General features: G+C 37.5%; 1 protein-coding gene across 26 annotated transcripts in view; it reads left to right on the forward strand.

The window, feature by feature from the left end:
* Positions 1 to 21,220, forward strand: part of KIAA1109 (KIAA1109 ortholog) — a 226,017-nt gene that overhangs the window by 160,099 nt on the left and 44,698 nt on the right. For 25 of the 26 annotated variants that reach the window (XM_043545461.1, XM_043545464.1, XM_037897145.2 and 22 more), the window contains 12 exons: positions 1,960 to 2,204; positions 3,201 to 3,306; positions 7,317 to 7,414; positions 7,743 to 7,928; positions 9,413 to 9,581; positions 10,137 to 10,348; positions 11,328 to 11,526; positions 12,240 to 12,299; positions 16,024 to 16,250; positions 17,081 to 17,211; positions 19,378 to 19,501; positions 20,751 to 20,860. In XM_043545461.1, the coding sequence (XP_043401396.1) occupies positions 1,960 to 2,204; positions 3,201 to 3,306; positions 7,317 to 7,414; positions 7,743 to 7,928; positions 9,413 to 9,581; positions 10,137 to 10,348; positions 11,328 to 11,526; positions 12,240 to 12,299; positions 16,024 to 16,250; positions 17,081 to 17,211; positions 19,378 to 19,501; positions 20,751 to 20,860 (1,867 nt within the window). Of the gene's footprint in view, positions 1 to 1,959; positions 2,205 to 3,200; positions 3,307 to 7,316; positions 7,415 to 7,742; positions 7,929 to 9,412; positions 9,582 to 10,136; positions 10,349 to 11,327; positions 11,527 to 12,239; positions 12,300 to 16,023; positions 16,251 to 16,681; positions 16,880 to 17,080; positions 17,212 to 19,377; positions 19,502 to 20,750; positions 20,861 to 21,220 lie in introns of all 26 variants that reach the window. The other variant, XM_043545479.1, reaches the window with a different exon arrangement.

The raw sequence follows: 21,220 nt of genomic DNA on the forward strand, positions 1-21,220 counted from the left end.
AGGTAGAGATCACTCTCACCTACCATCAGAGAGTGTTGTGACCCTAGGCAGGGTTCTGGAGGCTATCCATTTTGAGCTCCACTTCTAGGGAGATGTGAATGGCACTGGATCAGACAACATCAACCCAGTCATTACCTCTGTAGCTTACTGCTCTGTCTGTATTGGCGATATTGAGGCCCACTGTTGCATATGTCCCAGAGCAGATCCCCCTCCCATGCATCAAGGAGGAAATCCTACTCCACAGCAGCATCAATAGATGGCTACCCAGAGGCTGACATCAGCATCTAGGAGTAGACAATAATGAAGGGAGAGTAACAATATCAATCCCCATCTCAGGAATCCTCATTGTTGCCAGATGAAGTGGTGGCAATTGTCCCAGTGCCTGTGGTTGATGACATTATGGCTTTCCAGGACCTCCTGTCCTAAATCACAGAGACTCTGGATGTTGAAACCACACTAACTTAGGAGAGGTCTCTTAAGCTCTTTGATATACTGAGGTCAACAACCCTGGCCATGTTTGTCTTCATGATCAACAAAGACATACTTACACTGGTAAAGGGTCTGTGGCAGACCTCTGCCATTCTGCCCCCCACATCTAACTGAGTGGAAGAGAGGTACCAGGTGCTTCCAAAGCACTTTGAACACTTGTGCATACACCCAAATGCTGTCTCTGATCATGTTGGCCGTCCAAGAAAAGTCTGGGCCCCAAAAGGACCCCAAATAGAGCTCAACTTCTTCAGGATATATTCCTCCGCTTCATTGCAACTTTGCATTACAGATTACCTGGCCATGTTCGGATCCATGTCCGCTTGTACAGCAGTTCTGGCCACCATTTAGCCTTCTTATGCTCTCCGTCAGTTTCTTCCTGTTTTTCTGTAGGATTTTGAACAAGAAGAGGGAGGCTTTCCCAGATGAGTAAGTTACATACAAAGGAGGAGGACATCATTCAACTCCCAGAGCAAACAGCCTGAATATCCTCCATGGAGAAGATTTTGATGCTCCAGGAGATGGCCATCTTTGTCCTTTGTTCACCATGCACAGTCACAGAGTCAGCACGTGTGATGGGAGTATTTGGCTCTAATGTGGCTCCCGTCAAAAGCCTGCTAGCACTTTAAGGAACTGTCTTGCCCCTCTCCAACACTCCTGGTCTACTGTCACAACAGACAAGTGGGTATGGACATTTTGCCCATGACTACCCTATTCATTTCCACAGTTGACCCTCTCCCCCCCACAGCCCAGTTCTCTTCACAAGAGTAACCTTTCTCACAAGAGCCTGTTGCAAAACACAGTGACCTTAGAGGGAATATCTCAGGAGTAAAGAGAAGAAGAGGCTTCTGCTCATAATATTTCCTTATCCCAAAGAAAACAGGGGCCCTTTGTCCTTTCCTAGACCTCAGGAGACTGAATAAATATATACACCACCTCAGATTCAAAATGGTAACACTTACGTCAGTCATTCCATCCAAGATGCGCACTTTCACATAGCCATTCACTTGGCCCATAGGAAGTAGTTGAGATTCACAATGGAGCCAAATCACTACTAGTACAAGGTATTGCCATTTGGACTCTCCACAACACCAAGAGTTTTTTAAAAATACCTAGGAGTGTTTGTATATAGAGTTTTGTGGTACCTGATGAGATGAAACTGTTATGAATGAATGAGGTTGTCTTGAGTTTATTTTCACAGGTTATCAGTACAGATACAGAGTTGGGTTGTTTGACTACCTTAACTATGCATTTACATAATTCCAAATGTTTGGGTTTTTTAAAAAATTTCAGTAGGTTAAAAACCCAAGAAATTGAGAATTAATTGTTTGTAGCCCTTAAATTACTGTGCTCTCAATCTTACCTCCAGTTTGAGCTTTCATTTTGGTTCCACTAATTTTCTTAACTTCTATAAGTTTGAAATATTTATTCTTTCTGGGCCAACATTATACATACTTTTCTCTTTCTTGACAGGTGCTCAAACAAGGTTTACATTTGAACTTCCAAATCACAGATTGCGATTCACATCAAAAGTTTCTGCCACTGATATGTCTACCATTCCTCCTTCAGCAAATCTTAATCTTCCCCCTGTCACTATGTCAGGCAAATATGTCATGGAGGAACATGACACCTATTCAGATCAAATATGGAGTATAGATGAGCTACCTACTAAACAGGGCTATTATCTACAAGGGAACTATTTACGTTGCGTGGCTGAGGTAGGCATTGAAGAAAGCCAATTTCTTTAAGTTACTTCAATTAAGTTTCATACAGTATTTTTATATATATTCCTGTTTGGCATGCTTCCTAAACTCCTTGGTTGATATTTGCTCTCACATTTGAGACTTCTGATGATCTGTATGCTTCTCAGAGAATTCCAACATGCTGCTGTGTTTTTGTACTTCCCAATCTAACCTTTGCTTCTTTCTGCTTCCAGACAGACCTTACCAGTGCAGAGATTTAGCCTGGGTTTGAATTTACTCTAAATGTGTTACTCTGATTAGTAACAGAATTGTGTTTCTATTTTCCATTTAAAATTTGACTAATATTAGGAAGTATTTAAATTTAAAGTTTTTTACCGAGCTTGTTTTCAATAAAGTTAAAGAATACAAAGCATGGTAACAGTTGTTAGAAAATTCCCAGTGTAGAAATAATATTTCTTAAAGCATCAGAGTTCAGAGTTAATAACTAGGTTTATCAGGTATTGCACGTATCAGTCAGAATAAATTTCCTTGGGAGTCAGGACACATGGCTTCTGTTCCCAGTTCTGTTAACAATTTACTATATGACACGAAGCAATTCATTTAACTTGCTTATGCCTTAGTTAAGCCTTCTGTAAAGCTGGTCAAATTATACTTACCATTTGGACGTTACAAAAAGCTGAATGAGCTTTGCAATTCTCTGTTGTTGATAATTCAATACTGGTATTCTGCCTTTGCTCCTATTATAGTAGTTGACATAATGCACTTTCCCCCTTATTTATTGTTACTTACTTATAATCAAAAAATTATACTAGAGAAAACTGTTCCACATACAGTGGCCACAATTAAAAAATCATTGTTTACTAACAATAATTACATCAATGTATCTGACATTATGTGCCATTGTTATGCTGTATTCTGATGCAGTCAGTACTTAAAACAGTATTGCATTGATCACAGCTATCACACCTATATTTTAAAATTTTACAAAATAATCTTTATATTTTCTGGCAGGTTGGTTCCTTTGAACATAATCTCACAACTGACCTTCTAAATCATTTAGTGTTTGTACAAAAAGTATTTATGAAGGAAGTCAACGAAGTCATACAGAAGGTGTCAGGTAAGATGAACTACCTGAGGATTTCACTAAAATTTTAGCTTGAAGACTTTTGGTGCTGCCTAACATATCTGCAATCTCTACCTGTCCTATGTATGCGGTTCTTATGTCACCAAGAACACCACCACTTTCTGGTTCCACTGTAGCACAGAAGTTGTATCAGAGGAAAAAGGAAGGAAGGAAAGGAAGTTTGGTTAGGCAGAATTGTGGCTTTGGAGAACATTGTGGGTGACATTGTTAATCTCTTTCTTGAGTCACTGGAGCTTCCATGCAAGGGTGCTGTCTATTAATTGCAAAAGTAATTCTACCAAACAATCCACTGAACGTTAGCGTCGGTCTGTAACATTGCTTTCTGTCCAGTCAGATCAGCTTGCAGCTTTGTGAAAGTTTGCAAGAGAAAAATAGCATTCAGTACAAAAAGGTAGTGGAGGATTTTTACAAATCTATATGGAAGGACATTTGATCAGGGTAGAATGGTACAATTTGTTGTTTGTGGTAGAGTGGATAGGAAAATTAGTTTCAAAACCACATTTGCTCTTATTATGTAAAATACTGTTTTTAGTAAATTATGCTTATTGGGCAACAAATAAAAGTGTATTAAAACAGATCCTTAGCTGGCATAGCTCCATTGACTTTCTAGGGTTATACCAATTTACCAGCTGAGAATTCTACCGCATGATTGAAGATGAAAAGCAAATGTGACTGTAATCATACAGTGACAGTTTATCACAGAAGTGTTTAAATTTAGTGAAGGAAAGCTTATTTTTCCAAAGGCCGAAAGAAATAACATGAATTGATCTGACGTGAACCAACAATGAGGAAACCTGAGAGCAAGTGACTATATATGAATCGGATTAATATTTCTTGTAGAGAACAGTTATGGGAAAATACATCCCATTAGAACATTACATATTTCTGTAAGACACTTGCTTAAATTGAAGAAAATTGGAGATATTGTCTACAGTAATAATTGGAAAATGGGTAGAGAAGTGATCTGAATAAAAACAAGTTCAAAAGCCTAATATACAAGTATAAATTAAAGTGGCACAGAAGATTTTTTTTAAAAATGTAACTAAATTAAGAATTAAAAAATAAATTAGAGAACTGCATGAGAAAAAAGAAAAGGAAAGAATTAAATAAATCTAAGTTGTCTATTGAAGAATCTAGAGGCAAGGTAAAAAGCCAAAATAAAACCATCAGGCGAATAAAAGGAATAGAAGGTCCATAAACAGGCGTGTAGAGGGCTTGTATGTCTGTGGAAAATAATCTAACAAAGAATAGGTAAGTGAAGAGTCCAAAAGAACTAAAATATACAAATAGCTGTTTTTAATGTACTTTTTTTAGTTTAGTTTTGTTGGGTTTTGTTTTGTTTTTTTGTTTTTGTTTGTTTTTTTTAGAAAGCTTTAAGGAAAATATAGAGACAGCAAGCAGACATGTTATCAGAAAAAACAGTTGCAAAGAACCAGAACAAAGGGTAACAAGCAAAATAAGGACCAAGTGTCTGACAGCTAAATATATATAAATATATAGGTCCAGATGAGATTACCTCAAGAGAGTTTAAAGATCTAGTGGGGGAAATCTCAGAACCTCTGAAAAGAAATAAAGCATGCAAGTCAGGAGAGGTACCAGATGACAGGGAAAAAAAGTGGTACCTATCTTTAAGAAGGGTGGGAAGGAAGAACCAGAAAAATCATCAGCCTGGTGTTTATTCCAGGCAAAATATCTCAGCATATAATAATCGGTATGAGAGTGTCTGGAAGAAAAAGCTTTAATAATGATCATTATTCCATTAAAATAGCTTCACAGTGAAACTTAGAATATTAAAATGAGAAGGCTTCTCTGTCTTCACTGATGTTCAGTCTCCTCCCAGTTTACTGTTATCTGTGAATTTCATTAACATGCTGTTTGTTGAGTCTTCTAGATTGTAAGTGAAGCTGTTCCAAACCAATCCAAAGTCTTTTTAAAAACATTAGTATTACTATAATAGATTTTTGTATTGCTGTCTATCACAAGGCCCTAATCAGGGCTAGGCAAACATAACAAAAAGATGGTCCTTGCCATTAAAGAGCTTGTAGTCAGAATAACTTGAGTAAATTACTTGAATGTTACAATAAATGTAATAAGTGAATGCGGTGGCTGTGGTGTCTCCTTAGTATTTTAAGGCATTCATTTTAGTGGCACATTATAAACTTAAAGTAATTAGATGAATACCAGTTAGAACAAATTAAAATACCACGGAGAAGAAGCTGGTTGATGAGCAGAGAATATAGAGCAGTCATATTTCCAAGTTGAGAGCAGCATTGGGTTGAGCACTGGTAGTGTCAATTTTGGCTCCTTTATTCTTTAAGATTTCCACTGATTCTCAAGAGGACGGTATAAATTCAAGCATGATCAAGTTAGCCAATGACACCAAAATTAGAAGGTAAAAAATATACGGGAGGATAAAGAAAAAGTGAAGTGGGCTTCATTCGACAGGATGTGATTCACAGCTAACGGATGTGAAGCACTACATCTCAGGGAGGGAATAGAGCTCATCTTAGAAGGGGGGCGCGTTTGAGGGGGACTCTACTTGCAATCAGTGACTATTTAAAAAAAAAAAAAAAAAAAAAAAAGTACCTGGATGCCACAATAAAAACTACTTCGCTGAAATACCATTGCAAAAATAGCCTGAGCTCAGTGTACTTATTGAAAACTAGGAAGTTATTCTTGCCACTCTTCAGACCCGCAGTGTAACCACCTCTGGAACACTATACTCAGTTGTAGTCACTAGAATTGGGTGATATTTTTAAACTGAAACATTTTTGGCAAAAAAAAATGCGGTTTCAGCAGCACCAAATGGTTTCAGCACGATTTAACAACTTTGTGTTGATTTTGCCAAGTTGTTTGAAACAAAAACCAAAAACTGAAAAATCTAAATGTCGTTTTGATGTCTTCAAACTGAAATGGTTCCATTTTTTTATTTGAACTTTCCCTTAATTTTATTTTTAAAATTAACATTAAAATGCTCAGTGTTGCAATAAATCGTTTTGTTCATCCCAAAATTACTATTTTTTTCAATTTTTCAGAATTGCCAGTGATCCAAAAAATCCATCTAGCTCAGTTCTATTAGTCACCAAAGTTTAGAAAGGATATTGAAAAGCAAATAAGGGCATCAAAACTAATTGGAGGATGAAATAGTTTGTGAGCATGTACACCAAGTCACTTAAAAATTTAAAAAATCACCACATTTCTGCATAATTATTTTAAGTTTGAGTGATAATAGAGATTTGAAAAATTGGAGTTGCAGGGGAGATGGAATTCTTTGTGCTACTCCAATAGTAACCCCTTTTTGTCAGCTGTGGTGGAATATTGATAGACTCTACAGAAGATACCATTGTGTCCTCATCCGAAAGGATTGTTTCTTTTATTCATAGCCAGAAGTATATGTGAGGTGGGGAGGAGGGAGGCCAAAGTAAAGGTTTAAAAAAATGTTCCCAAGGACACCAAAAGGTTTTGCAGAGGACTCCTTCACATTTACTCTAAAGTAACTATTTGTTTTTAATCCACCTTTTTGCATACCTCTTAATAAATTTGGTCAAGTGACTGGTCCTCGTTGTTAGCTAAATTCAGTCCATATCAGGTGCTGCTGGTAAAGAGCAATTCTTTGTGATCCAAATGATACCCTTTCTCTGCAGGTGCTAGTTGTTCTGTGGGTGTTATTTGGAGAGTGCGAGAAGTCTCTGTCCATCTTAGACACCCCCCTTGACTTGATGGGAATAGGCAAAAAATGTGTTAATCTGTAGTAGTCTGCCATTAGCAGTGCTACTCCCATGAGCTGATAATACACCCCCAAGTAGGTCTTATTCTTCTGAAACTTCCAAATTTATGCTTATTATAATTCTTTACTGCAGAACTGACTGTTCTCTAATGGTTGGTTACATTCAGTGAGTCCCATTTAAAGATAAATTTTATTTCTATACTGTATGAAAAATGCTCTTTGTTAAAACATTGAAAATAGTTTTTAACATGTGCAGGAGGGGAGCAGCCAATTCCTCTTTGGAATGAACATGATGGCACAACAGATGGAGAGAAGCCTAAAATTCTCCTGTACTCTTTGAGCCTACAATTTAAGGTAACTTTATGACCAATAAATCTCTCAAGCTGTTGCCAGTGGTTGAATATGTTGAAACCAAACAAATCAAAAATTTCCCTGAGATGGTCACAAATGAAATGTCAGATAACAATCAGCCCAGTGTTAGACAAGGATGGAAATCTCTCTTAATTAACAAAAAGCAAGAAAGAAGTCTGTCTTTGATCTTTGTGATCTTTTGAAATGCCCTAAATGCAAAGTGTTATGGAAAAATCCTTACTCCCTTTCCTGTTTCATGTCTAAGAATTTTTTTTCACCAATGATGCCTTTGAAGCAGATCCTAAAAAACTTTTTTTTCATTGTTTGCTAGGGAATTCAAGTGACAGCCACAACTCCATCAATGAGGGCTGTGAGATTTGAAACCGGATTGATAGAACTTGAGCTCTCAAACCGAATACAAACCAAAGCAATGCCTGGAAGTACCAGCTACCTTAAACTGTTTGGTAAATGCCAAGTGGATCTGAATCTGGCATTGGGACAAATTGTTAAACATCAGGTTAGTTGACAGCAACTCTTTGTGTGTTAGGAAAGCCTATTAATGTTACTTCTCCACTGTTATGAAGATAAGTATCTTCTGCTTCGAAAAGAATGTAACAAAACTCTCTAATCTTACTCTGCTATGATATGACTAGCTTGATTTCTTTAGACCTCTAGTTGGAAAATATTTAAAACAATTGCTTTAGAATGCATCCACAGTTCAGAATCAATAAAGATTACCACCTAAATATATTCAGCATGTGCTGTTATGCAGTAGTTGAAATTGATTGTCTGGCGTTAGACTTGAATTTCAATGTCCTCATTAAAGATGGCTTTCAGGAAAAAGGGCTAAATGTTCACTGTGAACAGTAATTCATGATAAATCAGAGGGAGTATCAAATGTATTTTATTATAATAATTCATTTAGCACTTCTGTTAACTAGGGACTAGAGCTGGGTAAATAACTGCTTTTATTGTTTGTTTGGTGGCAGTTGTGAAATATTGCAGAAAAAAATGGTTCAGGTTGAACCAGAACTGAAAAGTCCATTTTTGGATAAACCAAACATGTTGTTCTATCTAAAATGTTTTGTTTCTGGGCATTTTAAAGAACTAAATTCATAAAAATTGGGGGGTAGTGGAGAAGGAGCCCCCTTTATAACTTTTTTAGTTGAGTGGTTAGGGCACAAACCTGGGTGGAGAACTGTATTTACATCCCTGCTCCAGAGCAGATTCAAACCAGGGTCTCCCACAACTGGGGTGAGTGCACTGACCCACTGGGCTAGAAGTTATAAGATGGGTTCCCTAACTCCCCCACATTGTGTGAATCAAGCCAGAAAAAAAAAATTCTGTCTGAAACTATTCAGCTAATTTGTGTCAAATTTATGAATGGTTTCCAGTGAATGAGAACTGCATTTTTCAACAAATAGTTTATTCATCCAAAAAAATTGCCCCACTGTATTGCGGACACTAATGGCCTAATACTTTAGTTGATCCAAATTAAAAATTTCCATTGATTTCAATGCTATTTCTAGCGTACATACATGGAATAAGATTAGATCCTAATTTGTGAAACCTAAATCTTGATCTACTTTATTTGTCTTAAATTAGTAATTACATCTCCTAGATTCTTAAATCCACTACTATCTCCTGAAATCACTGATTTTATGGGAAATACAGTATTTAGGATTCTCTGGAGGGTCAGAAAGAGAACATAAATTTAACAAACTTGTATTCAGATGGTTGTTTTCCTCAGAGAGGATTCTGATGCATCAAGTGAATGTAGAGAGATATGTTGGCATATGTTATTTAAGAAACACAGAAAAATAACCAATATTTGCCAACTTAGGTCAAAATGTAGTAGAGAAGAAAACAGTTTTCTATCTTCTTAAGAGCATATTGCAAACTGAAGAGTAAAACAAAATGGGGCATCCCCATTTTAAATTTATTATTTGTCTGTTAGTCATAATTTAATGTGATTTTATTGTATTTTTCAAATGTTTTAAGGTCTATGAAGAAGCAGGTTCTGACTTCCATCAAGTTGCTTATTTTAAGACACGAATTGGATTAAGAAATGCTCTTAGAGAGGAAATCAGTGGTTCATCAGATAGAGAGGCTGTGCTTATTACTTTGAACAGGCCAATTGTCTTTGCTCAGCCTGTGGCGTTTGACAGAGGTACTGTTGGGTGCTGTTTCTATTTCTCTTTTGCTAGAAAGTAGAGAATCATTACAAATTTGTTTTCAAATTGAACAAGTTCTGTACATTTCTTTAAAAAAAAGAAATGCTTGATATTTATAAATCTGAATTTATTTGTAGCCTAAAATAAACTACAACTGTAAGTATAGTTCTCAAAGTTTGTTGTGTACTAATGTTAATTAAGAGCAAAAAATTGAACTGATGGGAGGATGGCTTTTCAGTTGGTATAGATGAAATGGTTTATGTAAATGTATACCAACATCAGCAGCACTGAGTGTATCAGCATTTTGGGTTCTGTTAAGTTGGCACTCTGCCCCTTAGCATTTATAATCCGTCTTATTTTATTTTGTTCTTGGCAACAAAAGCACATTGCTCCTGGGAAATAAGTGTGTGTGTACAAATATATATCCATTGTATTTTAATATATGGTGACAAGACAAAAACAAAAAAATCAAACCTTAGTCTTGTTACAATGAACAATATTTTTGTGCCATTTTATTTTAATTTTGTTGGAAACTTTTTTTCTTCATAAAGCTGTGCTATTTTGGCTGAATTACAAGGCTGCTTATGACAACTGGAATGAACAGAGACTGGCTTTACATAAGGATATTCACATGGCTACAAAAGAAGTGGTAGATATGTTACCTGGAATCCAGCAAACATCTGCCCAGGCTTTTGGGACCCTTTTTCTTCAGCTAACTGTTCATGATTTGGGAATTTGTCTGCCCATCACAAATGCACCACAGGTATTTGAAAAATATCAAGAGTGGAGAGAAGTGTAGTAGATTTTTTTTGTCGAAGTAGCAATTTTTTGATATTTTATGCTTTTAGAATTTATGAAATGTTAATGTTTCCCTAACACCATATTATACTTATGATGTGGATAGTAGCCTTAATTTTCAAAAATGACTACTGATGGTGAGTAGTTCACTTTCCACGTGCCCAACTTGAGGCAACTTAATGGGCTCTGAGTTTTCAGAGGCTGAGTGTGCAGCACTTTGAGAATCCTTTGAGATGTGTGAAGTTGGGCATGCTTTTTGAACATTTATGCCAGCAATTCCAGTTTAAGACCTGTTTTCAGACATTTATAACTGAAGACAAACAACAAGACCCTACAAAGTTTCTTTTTAGAAAATGTGATAAAACGTTCTGACTGACGTTTGGATTATTCAAACAACTGATGAGCGTTATTTAGTATTTTTAATGTAATTTTCACTTGAGTAACGGTTTTGGTTGTGTTTAGACCCTGAGCTGGTCATAAACCTTGTCCAGAAAAAGATTTAAATTTAAACAAAAGGCAGAAATAGTGGTGGCCTAAAAGGGACCAGTTTTTCTCCCTGAGTGATGTTGCTTGTGACTATAAGAAAATCAAAGTTTCAAATCAGTTTTGCTGCAAAGGCAGTGGGGAGATCTGCTATGAATTAAGGGAAGTATGAAGTCCTGAATTTATATTCCAGTCCACAGACCATAATTAAGCATGGAGTCTGGCCAAAAGAATTTAACACCTCTGCTATAGGATATGCTGTAACTACTGAGAAGTAAGGATACATGACATTGTGAATGTGTAGACTTGCTGCTTTGGAGAGGGTTTCTATAGAGCTGGCAAAGAGGGTATGAGGAAGATATGAGCCTCTGAACTGCAAAATAAATAAATAAATAAAAAATAAAAGTTTGAGATTACCAGTAAATTGCCTTTTCTGTACAAGTCTCTTCTTCCTTTTGCAGACTAACCACACAGCAGATCTTGACACTGGCTCTGCTTTAGTCCTGACCATTGAAAGCACATTAATCACTGCCTGCTCTTCAGAGTCTCTGGTTAGCAAAGGACATTTTAAAAATTTCTGTATCCGCTTTGCTGATGGTTTTGAGACGAGTTGGGATGACTGGAAACCAGAAATACGAGGGGATCTAGTCATGAATGCCTGTAAGTGTTTCTAATCTTGTCTTGGTGGCCCTGGAACTTAGAGTCCCCTATTACCCTTTCCCATGTTTTTTCATAACTTTGACAGTTCAGAAGGAGACTAAGGAAGAGATGAAGATTTGATTTCCAAACCCAAATAAAGCTCTCTTGCATGTGGGACCCTACATGTGAACCCCAGTCACCCTTTAGTATTCTTAAATTTTTTTAAACAATAGATGTCCTTTTTTCAAGAATTGTAATATACTGCAACAAAGTATTTGCCTTGTAGTACCATCTGCATTAACCAGGTTGGAAAAGTTTTTTTTTGTTTTTGTTTTTTTAGTATTGCTTTAAGTATATTAATTTAATTTAATTACATTTTTATTGAATACTATAATAAAATGCATAAAATGCATAAAACCTATTTGTTCAAAAATGTGTAATAAATTGCTTTCTCATAACACTTCCCTTCATCTTCCGTATTCAGCAGCTAAATATGGATTCTTTTCGTTTTCTACTGCATAGAAATGTCAACAGTAGGCTTGCAAAATTGCCAAGAAAACTTGCCAGCCCAAGTGAAATTACAATCACTTCCGTAGTGTTACTGATTGATGATAAACAAACAAATGTGACATTTGACTTACCTAGGGCAAGTGTACAAAAAGAATTTTGTAAGGAAGATCTAAAACTTGTTTAATTACATCTGTCTTACTAGCATCTGCTTATTTCGTGTTTAGGTGTAGTGCCAGATGGCACCTATGAAGTCTGTTCAAGGACAGCAGGACAGGCTGCTGCAGGTAATGTTTATATTCAATTTTTATATTATTAAAACATTTCTAAAACTGTAGGATATTCTAGTGCAGGTGTGAGCTCTTGATAACTTTGTTTTAATTGTGATTGTGTATTTCAAGGTTGTGCTTTGTTTTGATACCCCCTTTTCACAGTAGCTGCTCCACATTTCCCAATTTATTTTTGGCCATGAGGGCTTACAACAATCCCTTGTAGCTTTACAGACTTGGGTTTTAGCTACAAGAAATTAGTAAAAGGTAGTAGCAAGCTATCATAGGCTTTAATACCTGCTGGATCAAATGTGTAAAAATTGTGACTAATACGAAATAAAAATAATCCTTTTAGTATAATCATTGGAGCTGGTTGAAAATTTTCCAAAGAAAACAGTTCTCTGCTGAAAAGTATTGGTTCAACAGAAGTGAAGTATTCTGCAGAAATATTTCAGTTTAATCAAAAGTTTTGATGTGAGCCTGTCTCCCTGCCTGCTTTCCTGTCAGTCAACCAGGCAGGCAGGCTCACCAGCAGCCGACCTGTGGGGCTGCCAGGTCCTTAGTTAATGGGCTCCCCAAGAACTCCAGTACCTGCCTAGTGAGTTCCAAGGCTGTGCCTGGCTTCCTAGACAGTCAGTTCCTTGGGCTAGTCTGTTTTCCCAGATAGCCAGCTCCCCAGGCTTCCCAAACATCTGGCTTCCTGGGTCCCACAGCTGGCTGACTTATTGTCCTTTCCAGCTGTCCTCCTGTGGGAAGCTAGGTAGCCAGGCAGCCAACAAGTGGAAAAATTCCATTTTGGTTCTCCCTACAAAAAAAATTGAATTTTTGTCTTTTCGTTCAGATAAGTTTTCAAAAACTTTTTCACTCAAAGGAAAATCCATTTTCCAGCGGCTCTGTTGATATACATTGAGTCTGGGCAGAAAGGGAATTTCTGGAAAGGGAATGAATGCACGTGGAAGCAAATGAAAATTATGGTGGATCAGCCTCCGTCTAACACTTTGAGCAAACTCTGGATTTCAAAAATATAATGGGGTGCTTTGCTTAAGTTACCTATTACATTTTCTTTAGTCCAAATGTGTTTGGCGTTTAATCAGCCCTGAAGGAGGAGGATAAAACATCCATGGCAGCAGAGGTATTTCAGATGCTCTGGGGATGTCCACCAATCCTCCCTAGGGCTAATGTTTCTCATTTGTGCTCTTTGGCTTGCATTTTACATTATATTTTAACCATTAAAAATTGAGCTACCGGGCATGCTAATCAGGCCACAGGGAAAACACTGGGATAGGAGAGGAAGAGAGGAACCAACAGTCTTAGCAGGCTTCAAGGAAGTGGGGAGGGTAACTGAGAAAGGAGTCAGAATTGCAAAACGGATAAAGGTCAAATTACAGAAAAAAAACAAAAGGTGGGAGAAGAGGGGGAAATACATAGAACTGGATAAGAGGATTGTTCAGACTGGGAAGAAGACTAGAACATGGACAAGAAGGGGTATGTTTTGGGGGAGCAAGAGAAATTAGGGAACAAGAAAAACCTAAAATAAAATATATTTTGATGTATACAAATAAAATTGTATTTGTTTAAAAATCATGGTGTATTTTAAAGTATAAGACTATATTATGAAGATAATTTTAAATATAGAAATGTCTTTGATAATCTCAGTCTTATATTGCAAAACATGTCACTTTTCTATTTAATGCCCACCGTAATCTACCTAGGGTATGCATTAATTAGCATATCTGCAAACTGTTTTAGATTTTATAACTGTATGGCTATAGATCAAAACAATACAACTGCTCTTCTTCCCACATAGTTAGATTCTCCATTCTGGCAGTGGATAGTCTCTCTGCTTTTATAGTTTAATGGGCCAACACAGGACTCTGCTCACTTGTGAAAAGATCCCTGTTCATTTTGCTCTGAGAAAGCTGTGTGGGCAGTCTGCAGACTCTCTTCCTTTTCAAGTTACAGAGCATATGAAAAACCTTCCAAATAGGAACTTCTGAACTAGTTTTTTAAAATTATCTTGCTTGCTTGCTTTGGCAGCCCATTTCAGGGATTTTTTTGTGCATAGGCGCCGACTTCAGCTGGCGCCAGTGGGTGCTCAATCCCGCCCCAACTCCACCCCTCTCCCGCCCCTGCCCCGCCTCCATTCCAACCTCTTCCCCAAAGTCTCTGCCTTCTCCCCTGAGTGCGCTGCGTTCCCGCTCTGCCCCCCTCCCTCCCAGAGCTTGTTACGCCACGAAACAGCTGTTTCGTGGCGGCAAGCGCTGGGAGGAGAAGCGCGGATGTGGCGTGCTCAGGGGAGGAGGCAGAGGTGAGGTGAGCTGGGGTTTGGGGGCGGGGTAGGAAGCTTGGCTGCCGGTGAGTGCAGAGTACCCACCAGTTTTTTCCCGTGGGTGCTCCAGCCCTGGACCACCCACAGAGTTGGCGCCTGTGGCTCAATGGAGCTTCTAGGGGCTCTGTGCTCTAACTTAACCTTGCCTCAGAGCCATAATGGTGGAGAAGGCCAAAGAAGGAGGTGTCAGATGGAAACTGTGAGCAATGACTACCCCAGAAAATTCAACAAAACTTCTTGTAAGAAACATTTCCTTCTCTATTCTCAAACCCAAGGAAGCAAACTCAGACCATAATAACCTTTTCACATCTTTTAGCTATTGGGGCAATAGCTGAAGGGGAAGCAAAGCTTGGGAACATATTCAGTCCTGATCATTTCCAGAATATCTGGTGGAAATGGGACCATCTTGGATCAGAAAGATTTAAATCAGTAAACATGACATTCAAAAAGGAGACTTTGGAATCCATCCTCGTTGTGAACCCTATGAAAATTTATCTCAGAATATTGCCTATACATTTCCCTTTCTTCTTTTTGTCCAAATTCAGCACTTTTTAATGAGAAGGTATGGCACCTGCTTCATGTCTGCAAAGCAGTCAAGATGTAACTGTTAAGCTTTCTAAAAAGTTTTTGTTCTTAACAGCCATATTCATCCTCTACCATCCATCAATTAAAGACAAAAATTACCAAACTCAGCATAGCCAGATGGCCGAGAATACTGTATAAAAGAAGCTTACAAAGCTTCTAGCTCCTTCTAAACAAGTCAAAGTCCATTAAGCCATATCTGTTTGGCACTGTATGGTGGAACTTGGTTGGAAACTTCTATCTCCTCTTAAGATGAAATATGTAAAACTCCAGCATGGTAACCATTTCACCCATTCAGTAGGCACTAGAAATTAGATGCTCAAGATTCAGAGGTTGCAGGTGCAGGCTTTAATGAACCATTAAAATCTTTGTGATTTGAGTAATTCCAAGAGTCTGATTTGTGAAGAGTTAAAAATTATTTTCTCACATGCCCATACTTCGGGTTTCACTGTTATTGGAATCCCTGTGTTGGAAATGGTAAACCTAGCTCAGAGAGAGATATTGAAATTCATATTTCATGTTTGTCTTCTAGTAGCTAACTGTGCCTTTCACACCCTGGAGAATTTACTTTCCCTCTGGCCTATCAGATTTTCCTTATATTCATTAGAGAAATCTTAATACAAACTTAATAGATATATCTGTTAACTGTATTCAAAGTGCGATTCAGTGCTGGAAAGGTCTCACTGGGGGCTTTTTACAAGTGGGCAGAGCCAAGGCAGCGCCCCATGATGGATAAGTCTAGTGCTGTCTCCTGAGCTGTAGAAGCAGACAATGACAAACTTGGCTACAAGGAAGAGAAAAATCATCAGGCAAATTTTCTCTTTTAAACAGAAAGCAGTAGTGCTGGAACCTGGACTCTCAATGTGTTATGGAAGATGTGCGGTATTGATGTCCACATGGATCCTAACATTGGGAAAAGATTAAATGCTTTGGGTAATACCCTCACAACACTGACAGGAGAAGAAGATGTCGATGACATTGCTGACCTAAATTCTGTAAACATAGCTGACCTATCGGATGAGGACGAAGTTGATACCATGTCTCCCACTATACATGCAGTAAGAGAATCAACCAAAATAGTGTCTAAATTTATTTTGTTAAATTATTTAGGCATAACAGTAAGCTTCAGAAAATTCCTATTCGCGTATATATGTGTGTGTGTGTGTATGTATGTGGTGGGGAAATTTTAGCTCAGTCAGCTTTGAGATTTTTGCAGACCCTTTCTATTAGATGCCGTAGTATGAAGACTTTGGCTACAGTTATTCTGATGATCCTAGCAAGCAATGGAAGATACTAACATTATAAACGAACTAGAAGAACGAAATTTGCAGTAGCAAAAAACAATACTGTGTGTCAACTTGAGTTTTGGTTTTATATTAAGTAGTTTTTTAACAATTATTTCTTTAAACAGTTGCAATTTTGCAAGAATCTTGTAATGGCTCTAGGGAAAAACCACCCTAAAACACTAACATTCCTGTTTATTATTTAGAAATCAGATGGAGTTTCATTATGTGGAGATGCACACAAGTTAACATTTGGGCAGCGGATTGTAAATCACCTGTTGGGTTTGAGCCCCCAAAACCATCGGTATTCCGTTCCTGTAGAGTATCTGTCGGGGGCAGCGATGTGTGACTCTACTCATTCTAGTTCACATTTGAGAGCGGGCAGGTCTTGCTCATGGGGACATGTATGTAGTAGCTAATGTTTGTCTTTAACCAAATGATGGGACTTGAATCATTGGAAAATTTCAAATCAGCTGCCTTTTGACTTTAAAAAATAGTGTTTGCATGCGGTGTTTTGATTTAGGGTGTACAATTCATTGTACCTGTAACATAAAAATGGTTCTGTACGTTTAACAAGGAATTTAATGAAATATTATTTTCAATAGGAGACTGTTGATTATCGGCGACAGGGAGCATCTGGTAGCCAAGTTGGAGAGCAGAGAGGAAGAAAATTTGTGAAACGTTTAGTAGATATTAGGGAACTGAATGAACAAGCCAAAGTAATTGATGACCTCAAGTAAGTTGGCTTTTCTTGTATTTTAAAACAAAACAAAAAACCCCTCCCCCAATAGTTAAGAACATAGGAAAGGCTATACTAGATCAGACCAATGGTCCATCAATCCCAGTATCCTATTTTCTGACAGTGGCCAATGTCAGGTGCTTCACAGGGAATAACAGAAGAGGTAATTGTCAAGTGATCCATCCCCTGTTGTCCATTCCCAGCTTCTGGCAAACAGAGTCAAGGGACACTTCAGACAATGATTTTGCATCCTTGCCCATCCTGGCTAATAGCCATTGAAGGACCTATCCTCCATGAACTTATCTAGTTCTCTTTTGAACCCCATTATAGTCTTGGCCTTCACAACATCCTCTTGCAAGGAGTTCCACAGGTTGACTGTGCATTGTGTGAAAAAATACTTCCTTTTGTTTGTTTTAAACCCGCTGCCTATTAATTTCATTTGGTGACCCCAAGTTCTTATGTTATGAAAAGGAGTAAATAACGCTTCCTTATTTACTTTCTCCACACCAGTCATGATTTTGTAGATCTCTATCATAGCTCTCCTTAGTCACCTTTTTTTCAAGCTGAAAAGTGCCAGTCTTATTAATCTCTCCTCTTAGTTTGGGAAAAACAAATTGAAACTGTGCTTTCCCTTTTCTTACCTCCACTGCTTCAGCATTGGTGGGACTATACAATCTGCAAGAGGAAATGTTTTTTTTAATCGTTGATCGTTCTGGTTCTACTAGAGAAAATCAGGTGCACAAGTGGCCATTAAAATCCCCAGGAAGCTCTCCTGAGGGTCAAGTCATCTTTCATTTCTGGTTTTGCCTCACACTGATGACAATGTGTTAGCAGTTCCGATATAATGACAAACCATAGTTCATCATGATTTGTAGCACTTCTGCTACCAGCTATATGATTGTGACTTGGGAGTGACAGTGCTTTGCAGTCGGAATGAGATCCCATTCACTGCAGGAAGAAGAAACCTCTCTAAATGAACTATTTTATGGCTTTTATATGATATATTTTATTATATAAATAATTCACAGACACAGTAATACTCCATAAAACACACAAAGGGAAAATTAAAAATGTCATCCAAAAGTGCTCATGGCAAGAGACAGCTATGAGTTTTATATGAAAACATTTTATTTGCGTTTTTGGCATTTGGAAGGCTAGGTCAATCTTAGTAAAAAGTGGGATCACTTGTGATAAAGAATGCCTGTTGCTGACTGGTTGTTAAAGAATAATGAAGAATGGACATACTTTACTATTTCAGCTTTAGACAAGATTGCCAGCAGCAGTCAGTCGCAGGCCAGTTGTAACCGAACTCTTTGGTATACAAACATTCACAGTTAATATGTGATAAGAAATGCTTGTAACCATGTGAATGTGATGACCAAAATTTGTTTGCACCTTTCTGTCCTCAACATATGGTAGCATCAACAAACCCTGTTCTCTTTAAAATAACATGGATTTTAGTGAGTTTCCTTTCTAAACTTGTTTACATTCAAGTTCGTTATTTCTACAGGAGATTTCCTTCTTCTTCTGCTTTCCATATTCAGAGGATCTGATCAGTCTGGTCTGCCATTGTGGGAAGCTTTTTCCTCCTGGAAATTTCCACAGTTCAGTCTTCCTCCTGGCATCTCTAGCAAGAGGTTTCCATACCCTGCCTGCTTTCTTGAACTAAGGAACATCGAAAATACTTAATTCTAATTTTGATACAGATTTGTCCCAGCTGGGAATCTTTGCTTTCTTTAGGAGACTTTCTTTTCAAAGGGAGTTGCTCTCTAGCAACTATCCCTCCTCCACCTCTGTTGGCATCACAATATAATGTTTAACATCTTGTATATTTTGTTACACACCCCTTTTTCTGTTTGCTGAATGTGTGACAGAGGTAAAAATCTTGAAATCATGGGCCCTTGCAAAGAAATTACAGTATGGACAAAAGTTATATCGTGAAATAGTGGTGGACCCTCAACAGCCATATATGGAAAGGATGGCAATGGTGATAGATAACTCCTGAAAAACAAGAAACTGATTGGGTAACGTTTGAAAGGCTTTCGGATTTTCACAGGAATACAGTATAGAGGTTTTGTTGATAAAGGAAATGGTGAAAGTAGTGTTTAACTTCACTAATTATTCATTCCATCTGGAAAACTCACTATCCTAACTTGTTCCCAGAAAACTAGGTGCAAGTGAAGGAACCATAAACCAAGAAATTCAGCGCTATCAACAATTAGAGTCAGTAGCTGTGAATGACATTCGCCGAGACGTCCGTAAAAAACTACGTAGGTCCAGCATGAGGGTGAGCAATTTTCTAAAGGTGTTTGGCAAGTTCCTAAGTATTTTCACTTGCAAGTATCTCTTCCACATATTAAAAATAAATAAAAGGAAGACACTGAAAAAGAAAGGTAAAAGGACTATTAAATATATAAAACACATGGTTTAACTTTCTGGGAAAACAGATTATTCTGTACTACTGGAGATAGAAAACCAGAATTTTAGTGGTACGGTATATTATGTGGATTTTTGTTTGCTTTTCTATGACAAATCTTTAGGAAAAAACTATTTTAATATCTCTATTTTAACTATTTAAAATAGATATTTTAAATATTTTTAAATATATCTATGTTCAGAAAATGTAAACAATAATTGGCTTCCAGAGGTCTGAAAGCCATAATATGCAATGCTGTAGCATTTACTAGCCAAGATTCAAACTCAGGCTTCAGAGGTGGTGGCGGCGATCATAAAACATTGCCTGACTACACCAGAAGAATCCAAAAACGATAAGCATGCTTGAGTATCTGAGCAAAATCTATGTTACATTCCATTTGGCTGATTTATTTTATTAGGTTTATAATGTGTGCTAAAAGAAATTGCTTATTCCTGAATTGAGATGCCTTTTTATTAATCAAAAGATAAGAACAGCAAGCAGGAGAAAATACGCAAACAGAAATAAAGTTCCAACCCAAACAGTGTCCCCATTCACCCACAAATGCCTGCTCTTACCATGCCACCCCCTGCCATAAAGCATGGCAAAGGAGTATTTGCTGCAAACCCTGAAGATCGGTACATTTGAGCTATTCTGGACCAAATATGAGTCCATTCCAAAGCAAGGGATCCCTCTCAGAGAGTATTCTGTTGGGAGCTTCTTCTTAAATGAGGAGGCTGTAGCTCATGTTCCTGTGCTGACTACAGTTGCAGCAGTATCACATGAAGAGAGGATATTTATTCAACTAGGCAGATCCCAAACTACTGGGTTGGGGGGCACTCTGTTTTCCTGACAGCAAGAAAGAACCAATGCCAGCTAGTATGAAAGGTGAGTGAATCGTTCAGAGACCAGTCAAAATGAAGATTTTGGGCAAAGGCCTGCAAAAGGGTGCCTTGAGCACATGATACAAAAAAAATTATTTTGTAAAAGTTTTTTCCTAACTGTTCGCATGGCTGTAAAATAAAATGTTTTAAGTAGTGGAATTTTTCCACATTCCCATGTTTATGTATAATTTTCATTATTTTTGTCCTCAACATCTTAGATATATTTTTCTTTTGTTTAGGCTGCTTCTCTGAAGGACAAATGGGGCCTAGGTTACAAACCCAGCTATAACCGGTCTAAAACAATTTCAGCATCTGGAAGACCACCTCTAAAAAGAATGGACAGGGCAAGGTAGAGTGTTTTTGGCAAATGACTATGCATGTGGGAAGATGAGATCTGTAATGAAGTTAGAATGGACTGCAAGAAGGAGAATATCTGATTGTGGAGCTTCATGAGGTCTTTTGCCATTGGTGATGAGTGTGTGTGTGTGTGTGTGTGTGTATATATATATATATATATATATATATATATATATATATATATATATATATATATATAGGGTGGATTTGAGAAAATGTTTTCGAGAGATGGGAGGTTTGACAAATGAAGTTTTTCTTTTTGTGAAGTATCTGTTTTTGGCATACCATGTCTCCAAAGCAGCTTGACTTAGAAATTTCATATTTGTTTTGTCTGTCTTCTGAGAACTAATGT

This window comes from Chelonia mydas, chromosome 4 (assembly GCF_015237465.2).
Source record: "Chelonia mydas isolate rCheMyd1 chromosome 4, rCheMyd1.pri.v2, whole genome shotgun sequence".
In the NCBI taxonomy this organism is placed as follows: Eukaryota; Metazoa; Chordata; order Testudines; family Cheloniidae; genus Chelonia; species Chelonia mydas.